General features: G+C 38.7%; 1 protein-coding gene across 1 annotated transcript in view; it reads right to left on the bottom strand.

The window, feature by feature from the left end:
- Positions 1-437: 437 nt before the first annotated feature.
- GARS1 (glycyl-tRNA synthetase 1) overlaps positions 438-12,948 on the bottom strand; it is a 37,562-nt gene continuing 25,051 nt past the window's right edge. Inside the window, exons 12-17 of the mRNA XM_061197881.1 lie at positions 12,063-12,208; positions 7,622-7,707; positions 5,898-6,007; positions 3,311-3,404; positions 2,091-2,281; positions 438-730 (exon numbers count right to left, since the gene is read on the bottom strand). Coding sequence (XP_061053864.1) covers positions 605-730; positions 2,091-2,281; positions 3,311-3,404; positions 5,898-6,007; positions 7,622-7,707; positions 12,063-12,208 — 753 coding nt within the window. The 3' untranslated portion in view covers positions 438-604. The remainder of the gene's footprint in view (positions 731-2,090; positions 2,282-3,310; positions 3,405-5,897; positions 6,008-7,621; positions 7,708-12,062; positions 12,209-12,948) is intronic.

The raw sequence follows: 12,948 nt of genomic DNA, 5'->3' as shown, positions 1-12,948 counted from the left end.
GTCAGCAGCCCTGACCCCACCCCAGCAAGCCTCCTCCGCACCTCAGCCCCTCCCAGCAGCCGCCCACCTACTCAGAGACTGCTGCCTCTTTGGCACAGTGCATCACCACCTTCTCGGAGCAAGAGAAAGGATAGAAAAGGCAAATCCACAGACAGAAGACAGATGAGTGGTTGCTTGCAGCTGGGGCTGGGATGCGCATGAGCGCTCTTTTTGGAGCGACGGAGATGTTCTAAAATTGGAAGGCAGTTACACAGCTCTGTAAATATACTAAACGCCATCAAATTGTACGCTTCAAACAGGCGGATTTTACGGCTCTATGAATAAAGTTAATTTTAAAATGTATTAACTGTGTTTAACATTAAGCCATGAGTGTCTACCCAAAGGTAGGAGAAATAGCTTTGCTGAAAACGCGGAAAGATGAGCAAGTGGATTACAGGTTTGTTCAGAATTCCTTCAGCTTTAATTGTGAGAGTAAGATCAGGCAGCCACTGAGGATAAAATGCAGTCCCCGGGCGGAGATGCAATGCTGTTTTTTTCGTTAAGTGGACATGATGAGAGTTATTCTTTTATTAGCGCAAATGGTCAAAAGTTGCCAACACTGTCCTCATTCTTCGATTGTCTCTTTTTTCCCAGTTTCTTGACCTTCAAAGAGAGGATATCTGGCCTCCACATCAGCCCACGTGATGCTGCCATTGGCCAGATCGCGAACTACACTGGGCAGTTCAGAGACCTGGGGTAAAAGGAAAGAGAAGTCCCAGAATCAACCAACTCGATTAGATTGTCAAAAAGAGGATTTACCCTGAATTCAGGAAACTATATAGAGAGCCAAGTCAGTGTCTACACAATGACAGGATCCCTCTACAGACTGGTCCCGGCAGCATGTTTCTTGTGAGTCCCAGTGAATCCTCTTTACCTAGTTACACCCACCTCCTTCCCAGGCCTGGGTTCATGCTCTTCTTCCCGCCCAGAATGCCTGCCTGCTCCCTGGATAACTCAATTCTCCCGCAGAGCCTTTCCTAATTATTCCAAATCTCTGTGCCACTTGAAGTTACTTCATGTGTGTAAAATTTAACTCTTAGAAGTGGGGTCAATCAAGTAACATGAGTGAAGGGAGCTGGGAAACTGGAGAGCCCCCATTAAGGGGGCCAGCTGTTCCTCAGCTAGAACCAAACATTGGCTGCCACACAGCAGGGGTTCTCAAACTTGAGTAACCATCAGAATCAGCTGGAGGGCTTGTTAAACCAGTTTTGCCCGACCTCTCTCTCTCTCCAAGCTGAAACCCCATCCCAGTTTCTGATTTAGTAGGCCTGGGGTGGAGATTTCTCTTTCCTAACAAGTTCCCAGGTGATGCAGATGCTGCTGGTCCAGGGACCACACTTTGAGAACCCCTGCCCGATGGAAACATCGGTTCGGAGTAGCCAGATCTGGTTCTGTAAAAAGATGAGCCAGAAATCCGTGACCTCTGTAGTAGACTAAAAATTCCCTTGGAAAAAAGCAGTCTTTCACTTCTGTTTTCCCTATTACTAACTCTCTGTAACAAGCAGAGCACATGATAGGCACTCTAAATAAAAACCTGCTCAAAATAGCCAGACGGCTGTCAATTAAAGTGGCCACTCTTTCCTTTCCCTCCTGTACCTTTCCCATCTCCACTGTTCCCTTCCCATCAAGTAAAATTACTGCAACATTATTCACTGTTTTGAATTGATTAACATGAAAAAGTTTATACATACTCATGTGTACATTTATATAGAAATATAAAGATAAAACTGTCTAAGCCCCCCAAAGCCTACCAATAAAACTATGGCAACAACCACTGGGGATCATATTTCCCTTGTCCAAATAAAGAACTATAAAAGGGAACTGTCAGAGAATGAGCCCAGAGTGATCTAAATGGCTATAAAATATTAGAGAAGTGTTAATGAATATTTTCATAATTAAGCTGAGATTTGGAATCTGTGCTCTGATAGTAACCTATAATTAAAATTAAAAAGAAAAAAAAAGGGGAGCATAAACACAACAAAATCCATCTCAAATCAGAAGGAACCAGTACACATTTCTAAGATTAAAAATGCCAAAGAGAAGGCAGCCACCTCTGCTCTTATCTGCCGCATGGAGTCTCGGTCCCGCAGGGTTGCCGTGTGAGGGGCCTTGTTCACTGTATCAAAGTCAATGGTGATGCCGAAAGCCACACCAATCTCATCAGTCCTGGCGTAGCGTCTTCCGATGGACCCCGAGGAATCGTCTACTTTGTGAGAGATGCCGTGCCTGGTCAAGGCTTCCGCTATCCAAAATAAATTAAGTAAATTAAAAATTTAAAAATGAGAAAGTCCCAATGTCATCTAAATGTCATACAAGCTCAGGACGCTTATAAAAGGGACTAACACAAAAGAGCAAAAAGTTGCAGTTGCAAGAGAAAGAAAAATTCCAAAAGTATAATCCTTTGCTGGCGTCCAACCCCTCACTCATACCTACATCTCATTCAGCTGCAGGGGGACGAGCATCAGACTAAGAGCCAAGGCCAGGAGGCTTGCATGACCCTGAGCAGCTCAGTGAACGCTTCCTGTTCCCCAACGCTGAAATATGTGGGCCACACCAGGCGGCCACTAGGATCCCTTTCAGTGCTGTGGGTCCAGTGGCTGTAGATCCACTGGGGATGTTACCCTCCACTAGGGTTCCCCTGATGAAGCAACCAGCAGGGTCAATAGGAGAAGCAAGGATGTTTGAAATCTGACTCTTGGGTCCTACGCTGACTCATTCAAATGCAAGAGAAAACATCCCGAGCAAGCATACTCTCTCTCTTAGAAATAAGAGCAGATGCTAAAATCCCTTAGATTTATTCTTTATTCAATATGTATTTTTATTGAAGAAAAGAGACATTTCCGGGGCTTCCCTGGTGGCACAGTGGTTAAGAATCCACCTGCCAATGCAGGGGACACGGGTTCGAGCCCCAGTCCAGGAAGATCCCACATGCCGCGGAGCAACTAAGCCCGTGTGCCACAACTACTTAGCCTGCGCTCTAGAGCCTGCGAGCCACAACTACTGAGCCCGCGTGCCTAGAGCCTGTGCTCCACAACAAGAGAAGCCACCGCAGTGAGAAGCCTGCGCACCGCAATGAAGAGTAGCCCCCACTCGCCACAACTAGAGAAAGCCCGCGCGCAGCAATGAAGACCCAACACAGCCATAAATAAATAAATAAGTAAATAAGTAAAAAAATAAATAAATTTATATATTAAAAAAAAGAGAGACATTTCCTAAAATTCAGTCTACTTGACAGTATTCCCATGGAGATTACCCAACTGGATTTGCTTACATAATTCCTTGACAAACGGCATGAAGTCCTGGTTTTGGCTCAGTGGAAGGACGGAACATTTGAATGGAGCTACTACAGCAGGGAAACTGAAGAACTAGATGGTTTGAAAAGAAAGAAATCCAAATATGTTAGTGTATAAAGATCTAAACATTAATGTCCAATCTTCACTATCAAAATACTAGAAAACATGATATGAAAAAGCAGTGTGACAAAACAGAGAAAGCAGGATAACCAGAACTAGAATCAGAAAGATCTCGTTCTCAGTTCTGAATTTGGACCAACTCAGTGAACTCTCCCCCTCTGGACCTTAGTTTCTCCATTTAAAAGGAGGTCTCTACCATCTGCTCTGCTTACTTGGCAGGTCTATTGTCAGAAAGTTAAATGATGTAAAGGCATTCTGAAAGCTACCATCTAAGATGGTAATTATTTGGTACCACTTAAAAGCCTTACTTCTTTCTGTGGAGATCCCTAAAGAACCTCCCCCCAAATCATCAGAGAAGTAGTGTCAAAAGACAAAATTCCATTCTGTCCTTTAAGAGATTCAGCATAGCTGAAGGCTCTCTGAGCCTTAGTGACTAAGTAAAACAGAAAAGCTTAATTAGCTCACAAATGTGTGTCCCAAAGAAATAGTAGAAAACAAACAAGAAAGATGCTCTGTATACCCATAGAAAAGTACAGCCCTCCTAAACTGCTCCTGAAACAGGTTTCAGAGTTATTCAGAAATAAAACAAAGATATTCTGTTGAAGGCAAACTAGTCTACCATTTGGGGTTGGAAATGAGAGCTGAAGATAGTTCTTAAATAATATCTGTAAAAAAGGTTCACTTGAAGGCAAGAATATGAGACTCAGAATGAATAGGTCCCATTAAAATAATGAATGACACAGGGTCCAGTTTAGCCCCACAAAAGCCTAATTAATCTTAAATGCCAAGCAATGGTGAATATTCCACTGTAAGTAAACCCTAGACTCTACCAATATGGCACCTGAATCATGGAACACTCAGAATTCCACTCTTCTCCTCCATCTCGTGATAATTTCATTTAATGTGAGAGAGAAGTGGGGACCTGCCTTTATAGAAAATTAATTTTTTTATCTCACCAGCAATGCTTTTATACCAAATTTACAGGAAGATGGATCGAGGGACTATGTGCTAACAATTTAGAAACATTTTTGGCTTCTCACAGCCTAATCAAATTTCTCTCCATGATGAGAATCTCTATGTAATTCATAAAACACTGTAACTAATTTATTCTTGCCTAGCCTTTATGAAATTTTTATTAAAACTCTAGTTATATCAATATCATTAGATTCAAAGGAATAGCTAAAAGATTTTTTAAAAAAACTTTTCATTAGAAAAATAGCAGGAAAAGCTTGAAGCAAACTTGACCTCTAAAAAGAGCACATTCAGTTAAGTATGACATCATTCCTCAGGAAGAACCATGCCTTATGTTTGCATGTCTGGTGTCCAGCTCAGGTTCTTACTATCTGTTAATGAATGAAAAGCTGCTCCTTTAATGTCAGGAAATGAAGATATAACTTTACGGCAGAGAATAAAAGAGTAGCTTTATGAGCTACACATTACCCATGGTATGTCAGACTTTTAAAAATACTGGTGCCAAGAACTCATCAGTCCGTTTTCAAGATGAAACACCCTAGAAAGAACTACAGAGCTCATGTCCAACATTGGGTGCACACTCAGCTTTAGCTGGTCATGCAGGCAAGAATGCTTCTTTCAGTTAATTTGACCTATACAACCTCTCCTCCCTAGCATTCTTCTTCTGAGTGCCTTTCCTGGAAACCTGAAGCTATAAATTAAAGGAGTATAATTTCCACAGGCAGAGGCGAGGTGAGAAAGGTGAAATTAGCCAGAATGAAGAGATACGTGGAAGGCACGCAGCAGTGATTCAAAAGCATCCGAGCCAAAAGAAAACTTGAGGGAGTGGATGAAAATTTCTTAAAAACATTTATCTTTAGCTAGGCTTGAATGTTAGGAAAGGTTACACCTCACATACTACTGCCCAATTTATTATCTGTTAATCTCCCACACTGAAATCACCTGGGGTTCTTATTTTAAAAAAAACCAAAAAACCAGATCCCTGAGTCTCAGACCTAGTGAGAAGCAGTATCTCTGGAATAGAACCTAGGAATTTACATCTTTACCCCCAACATATCCCAGACTATTTTATGCAGTTTGAGAAGGTTCCTTTCAATGCTTTACCAATGTATAAATACAGTTTTTTGGTTTGACCAAATTCTATGAATTATCTCCTCCTTCCCAATTTTCTGAAAACACGAGTATATCCAGAAAGTACCATTCCTTCCATTGATGCAATACAGACAGTTCTCCCAAAGTAATATGTTCTGTCTCAGAACTCAAATGCAACTAAAACAATGGCATCTAGAATAACCTACACATCCAAGCTCAAATGAGATAAAAAAGTGCTTTGCTTTGTAAACAGTTAAGCAAAGGTGTTAACATTACAGTAGATAACAACTGGTTGTTTCAGAGTTGTCTTAACATCACTCAGTAAATGTTGTTCTCTGACACTGTAAGAGAACAAACAGTACACTGTACATGACAACTCACCGTTCTCTGTTCATCTCCCTCGCGTATTTGGAATGTATGTTCAAATACTGTATACATGATCCTACCCAGGCCAAATGAGGGTTCAATTACACTCGGAACAACTTCTTCCACTGCAAGAGAGAGAGAAGTTCAGTAACACTCTCTCAAACCTCACATAACGCATTTCAGGTCTTCTCTAAACAATTTTTACTGGCCCTAAAAATATCTCTATTCTAGATAGATTGTGATCGATCTTGTACATCAGGACAAAGAAATCAGAACAATCCTAAAAACTATTTCCTGGTAGAAAACACAATGCCTTTAAAGAGAAAACTGGAGTGAAAAAATTTTTTACCAAATTTAATTTTGTTTATACAGCATAAAAATGAAACAAGATACCAGGGTATTCCTTCCCCAGTTGGTAAGCTATGAACAATAGCAGCCACACTCTATCATCTGCCTCGGCTATGCAGAAAGCATTAAAACTCTAGAGCATCTGTAAGACTTTGCTAGAATTAAAAAATCTACCACCACAGCCGGCAAAATTAACAAAAACAACTCCTACATACAACAAGTATCATGTGATTTGTGTTTTACTCTTTATCTTGCTATCTGGATGAGAACTCCTTAAGAGAGGCAAGTTACTGCCATCGTATTTCCAAGGTTCTGGGGTCAGGAGCCCCTCAGAGAAGAGTTGGCTCAGGGACCAGTACTCAATCCAATACATTTACCAGGGGCGCCACAGCTCTTCCCATGGGTGAGGCTATGCCTGTGGTATACACAGGAACTGTCTTCATTATTACTTATTATTCAGAAAGGAAGCATGGCTAAGCACTATCCAGGTCTAAGGTAACTGACCCTAACCTTGGAGAATTTATGTTTCAAGAGAAATGAGATAACTGGAACCAAAAACTTACACATGAGAATAACATTTCAGAAATATGATCAAGGCATTTCCTGCCCATCCTTTCCTGGCATCCAAGCAATGGTGAAGTACAGCTCTGAGCCAGCTGCCAGGATCGTGGCTAAAAAGCCCCAGAGCACGAAGAAGGATCCCCTGCTTCCTCCTATCACTTTTCAGACTCCTTTTACAGCTCATTGCAGCCTGGTGACAACGATGCAGGCCAAACACAAATGGAAAAGGAGGCCTGCTTGCTCCATGGGCAGTAACATCTCAAATACCCACTACTCTTAGTTTCCAGAAGCTTCAATTCAGCCAGTTAACCACAAGCATCCTTCGTATATTCTCCAAAATAGTCGTTTCCCAATTCATGGAATTTGTTCTACCAAAAATAATCATCTCCTTGGCTTTTAAAAAAGCATGAAAGATCACTAATCTAAACGACTTTTAACAAGTTAATTTGCCAAAATAGACAGAAGGGATGAGTTCTCTCTTTTGCTTAAGAAACAAAAGGACTCTTCGTTAAAGTGAGAAAAAAAAAAAAGATGTTTTTAATCAAAGGGAGATTCTTCATATGTACCTCAGGTCACAGGAAACATAAAGGTGGCATTATAAATTATTCTTCAGTATGAGTACAATTATGTTTTAAAAAAAAAAAAACCCCGAGATAATACCTTGAACATATTCATCAAATTTAGAGTTATAGCATTAAGGATTTATTTTTCTTCTTCAAATTTTCCATAAAATGGTTATGCTATGAAACTTAAGAAAACAAAAAAACAAAATGCCTTTAAGGAGTAATGATTTTTGTTTGTTTGTTCCTTAATTATTTTTACAAATTTACCATGTAGTGTTTTCTGGAACCTCTTCACATTGACCATGTCTTTTGTCAACTGAAATGTTTTCCCTTCAGTTTCAATAGTAAATTCCCTACAAAGAAACAAGGCACATTACATATTGGTGAAAACACATATCCCATGCCTTAATTTAAAGAAGTTTTACAGATTGCTAAACTGTTTTTCATTTTAAGTGTAATACAACTTTGTCAACAATCCAGATATAACAGCTAAAGTCAAATTTAAATTATTTCATAAGGAATACCAAATTAATTATTCTAACAACGGCACCAAACAGTATTTTGGGAGGCACCCAAAAATGTGGTTAGTCTTATAAAATTCCACAAGTGACTTATGACCAATTCCTTTGGTTTTGAGATCAAGGTAAAACCAAGGAAAAATTTTTTAAAATTCAGTTTTAGAATAATTACAATAAATTTGTCAAAAACAGTCCTGCTGGCAAAAAGACCACTGTTCTCATTACTGTCCCAACAAATGTAAAAATGACCAACTTGTCATCTTACAGAAAGAAATTTTAAAACTCCCATACTATTTCCAAAATAAACTTTGACACTTATGTTGATGAAGATCAGCTTAAACGAAGTTTAATGATTCTGCTTGACATGTCAATATAAAATACTATCCCCACAAAAATCACTGCCTGCGTGCCATATGTTCACATCCTGAGATACGCCCATTCCATTTCAGGTTATAAGAATTCACCTTTATAAAGCACTTCGTGTAATACCTGTATTTCAGCTTATGAGGTATTTCCTCACATTATGAAGATCAATTTGTATGTGTCTTATCTCATAAGCAGCTCGGGGCAGGGAAAAGAGTGCCCTCATGTGGTTGTCCTTGAAGCTGTATGGCTGATACATGGTTCACTGCATTTTGCTAGTTTCTAACAGTGATAATCTCATGCATCATACGAATGGTTTTCATTGATTGCCTCCATTTTTACTATTCTGTCTGAAGTCTGTGCACGCATGCATTAAAGACTCCATATAAACAGTATCATATATATTGTCTCTATGAGCACAATCTAAGTGTAGAGTAGGTAATAATTATAAAAAAGCTGAAATTAGCAAGGAGATAGCCATTATTTGAGAATAATTTTTTAAAACCTGTCTTGTTTGTAGATAATGATATCTGCTAGTAACCTATGTTTATTTTATTGGCATTTGATGTTATATTAGCATAAACAGACATTAATTCTGGGAGACCAGAAATGTTTTAAAATTTCTTGTAAATTTTATCTTCAACTTACAAGAGTTCATCTTATGATAGTTCTTTTGACAAATACACATACATATGCAACCACCATCGCCCCAAAGGTTCCCCTAAGTCCCTTCTCCTTCAATCCCCTCCACTGTTTCTATCGCTATAACCTATATTTGTCTTTCCTAGAATTTGGCGTATAATCCTTTGTGTAAAAGGGGTTTGGCAAAATTTCTGTGTATGAAATATTCAGGGTTTGCAGGCCATATGCAGACTCTCATACTGTTTTTTTAAACAACGCTTTGAAAATGCAAGTCATTCTTAGCTAGATAGTGGTACAAAAAACAATATGAAAAAAAAAAACAATATGAAAGATGTTTCAAGTGCACTTAAAATGTATACTCTTTGGTTATCAGGTATTCTATAAATGGCGAGTAAGTTGATTAACAGTGTTTATATCTTCAAATTCCTATTGATTCCTTTTTGTCTACTTGCTCTACTGATCACTGAGACAGGGGTGTAGAAATCGCCAACTGTGATGGTAGATTTGTCTAACTTTCCTTTCAGTTAAGTTTGCTTTATATATTTTGAGGTTGTTTTTAGTGGCATACAAGGTTAGAGGTGATGTGCCTTCTTGATGAATTGATCCCTTTATCATTATGAAATGCAACCTGGTAATTTTCCTTGTTCTGAAGTTAACTTTGCCTGATGTTAATAAGCCACTCCACCTTCTTGATTAATATTTGTATGGGAAATACTTTAAAATTCTTTTCCTTTTAAGCCTATTTGTGTACAGGCATACCTTGTTTTATTGTGCTTCACAGATACCGCATTTTTTGCAAATTGAAGGTTTATGGCCACCCAGCATCGATAAATCTCTCGGTGCTATTTCTCCAACAGCATTTGCTCACTTCATGTCTCTGAGTCATATTTTGGTAATTCTCACAAAATTTCAAACTTTTTCATCATTATTATATTTGTCATGGTGATCTATGATCAGTGGTCTTTGATGTCACTAAAGATTTCAACTTGCTGAACGCTCAGATGGTCGTTAGCATTTTTCAGCAATGAAGTATATTTTAATTCAGGTATGTACATTGGTTTTTATTTTTTATTTTTTTGGCCACGCCACACGGCATGTGGGATCTTAGTTCCCTGACCAGGGATCAAACCCATGCTCCCTGCAGTGGAAGCATGGAGCCCTAACCACTGGACCACCATGGAATTCTCTGTTTTTTAAAATATAACGGCTATTGCACACTTGATAGAGTAGTGTAAACATAAATTTTACATGCACTGGGAAACCAAAAAAAATTTGTGTGACTCACTTTATTGCAACATTCACTTTATTGCAGTGGTCTGGAACCGAACCCACAATATGTCCAAGGTATGCCCGTGTATTACAGTTACAGTCAGTTTCCTGGAAACAGCATTTAACTGGGTCTCGAATTTTTTAACCAGTTTGACAGTTAAAAGCTATTAATTTGAGTGTTTACATCATTATATTTAATATAACTATCAATATTGTTGAGTTGAAATCTACCATTTCCTGAGTTATTTTCGATTGGTCTCATCTGTTCGTGGTTCATTTTTCCTCTTCTCCTGTCTTTTTCTGGAGCATTTTTTATTATTCTATTTTAGCCCTCTCATTGGGTTATTAGTTATATCCCTTTGGTTCCTGTGTGTTTTATCCAGGCAATTGCTCTGGAGTTTACAGTATGTCCTTTTCTAAACCTACCATGGTCTACCTCCACACGTAATGTACACACCTTACAACAGTATACATATTCTTACGTATTCCCAAGTCTTCGCTCCCATCCTTTGGGCTACTGATGTCATACATTTTACTTCTACACATTATAAATTTCACAGTACATTGTTATTGTTTTTGCTTTAAACAACCCATTATCTTTTAAAGAAATTAAGAGATGTCATTTTAAAGAAATGAAAGAAAATATTACTCATTCACCCACATATTTATCATTTCTAGAGCTCTTAATTTCTTTGGGTAGATCTAAATTTCCACACTTCTGCCTGAAGAACTTCCTTTAACATTTCTTGCAGTGTAGGTCTGGCTGGCAATGTATCCTCTTGAGTTTTTTTGTCTGAAAGTATTTTCTCTTCATTTTTGAAAGATATTTTTGCTGGGTATATGGCTTTTGTCTGTAAGCACTTAAAAAGATTTCATTCTATTGTACTGTGGGTAGGTACACACAATTTCATTTGAGATACTGCCTCTAGATATTCTATTTGGTTCTTTTTTACATATACATTCCCATTTCTCTCCTCATATGTTCATGTTTTCTCTTAACATCCTTGAGCACAGGAAGCATATTTATAGTAATTGTTGTTGTTTGTTTTTAATTTATTTATTTTTGGCTGTGTTGGGTCTTCGTTGCTATGGGTGGGCTTTTCTCTAGTTGCGGCTAGCGGGGGCTACTCTTCGCTGCGGTGCGCGTTCTTCTCATTGTAGTGGCTTCTCTTGTTGCGGAGCACGGGTTCTAGGTGCACAGGCTTTAGTAGTTGTGGCACGAGGGCTCAATAGTTGTGGCTCACAGGCTTACTTGCTCCGCGGCATGTGGGATCTTCCCGGACCAGGGATCGAACCCGTCTCACCTGCATTGGCAGGCGGATTCTCAACCACTGTGCCACCAGGGAAGCCCCTATAATAACTGTTTTAACATCCTTCTGTATTACTTTCATCACGTTTGTCATTTCTGGGTGTTTCTTTTGACTGATTCTTTTGACTGATTTTTCTCCTCTTTATGAGTCATATTTTCATGCTTTCTCATATGTCTAGAAATTTTTTACTGTTTGCCAGACACAGTAAATTTTACATTGTTTAGTGCTGGATTTTGTTGAATTCCTTTAAAGATTCTTCTCTATCATTTTTACATTTATACTTGCAACAATTATACAGACGACTCCAAAGTTCAAAAAAAGAGCACTGACTTAAGAGATAGACGTAGTTTCTAATTACCTTGGATAAGTCTCCTCCTCTAAGAAAGTTATTGGGGGGGAAAAAAAAATCTTTATAGTCCATATCAAATCTATTTCCAGGCCATAATGCCAAAATCTCGACAAACACAGTCCTTTAAATGTAGCCAAGAGATAGTACTTACCTGCAAAACATTTCTAAAGAAACTCATCTCACCCTAACTTTCAAAACCTGGCAGAGAAGACATAGCTGACTGGAGCCCATGTAAAAGTACACATCTTAAATCTTACCCTTTTTCATTCAGTAGTTTCTCCATTTCTGTAATGTAACACTCATCACAAATGGCAAGGTACTCCATCACCAGCTTTGCATCCTTCTTATACGCCTTGCCAATTGCTCCCTTATTAGGCTCAAACTGAACAACGTTGACTGTTTTGTATGAAGTAGTCAAGGAATACAAAACTACAGAACTGCCTTAGTATTTCGGGAAATGATCTTGAGGACAAGCCATCATCGACTTAAAACAACTATCAGTTCCCTATTGGTGTCTGAGATCCTCTACATGCTGATTTCCAGTGCAAGATGAAACAACTACCCACAAAATCATTCAGATAAACCTCAGTCAAAATAAGTAAACATCATCAAGAAAGACTTTTTCAAAGTTACAGTGAGATAAAGGGATATTATCTAATCAGCAGTATAACCCAATACATAGCATAATAACCTCTGAAAACAATTCATTCATTTCTCAAATGTCTCAACACGACAGGATCTATTTCCTGTCACTGGCCTAGCCCTTAGATCAGCTCACAATCTCACTGGCTGGTAAAAGAAGAAAACTTCTCCTCTGATGATCTACAGATCAAGTGAACTAAACTATTTCATCTACCATAAAAGGCACTCATCTTTTAATAGAGAAAGTATTCACCAGGCACCCTTTAATTAAAGAGCATGTATGTAGATGAAGGTGTGGGAAATGGCTGAGAAAAATTGGTCGACATCCTGAAAGACATACAGAGCATTTTTCTTTCAAGGACCAAACACTGAGTGGGCACATGTCAGATTACAAGTAAAGAGAATAGGAAAGGAGCAATGAGATGGGTAAAATAATAGGTTTAAATAAAGTGCCAAAACATCGCAGTTTATCCATAGAACAAGGTATAGACTTGGACTTAT

The sequence above is a fragment of the Eubalaena glacialis genome, chromosome 8, assembly GCF_028564815.1.
Source record: "Eubalaena glacialis isolate mEubGla1 chromosome 8, mEubGla1.1.hap2.+ XY, whole genome shotgun sequence".
NCBI lineage: Eukaryota > Metazoa > Chordata > Mammalia > Artiodactyla > Balaenidae > Eubalaena > Eubalaena glacialis.
Note: the sequence above shows the minus strand (reverse complement) of the source record. Positions and strands in the feature narration are given on the sequence as shown.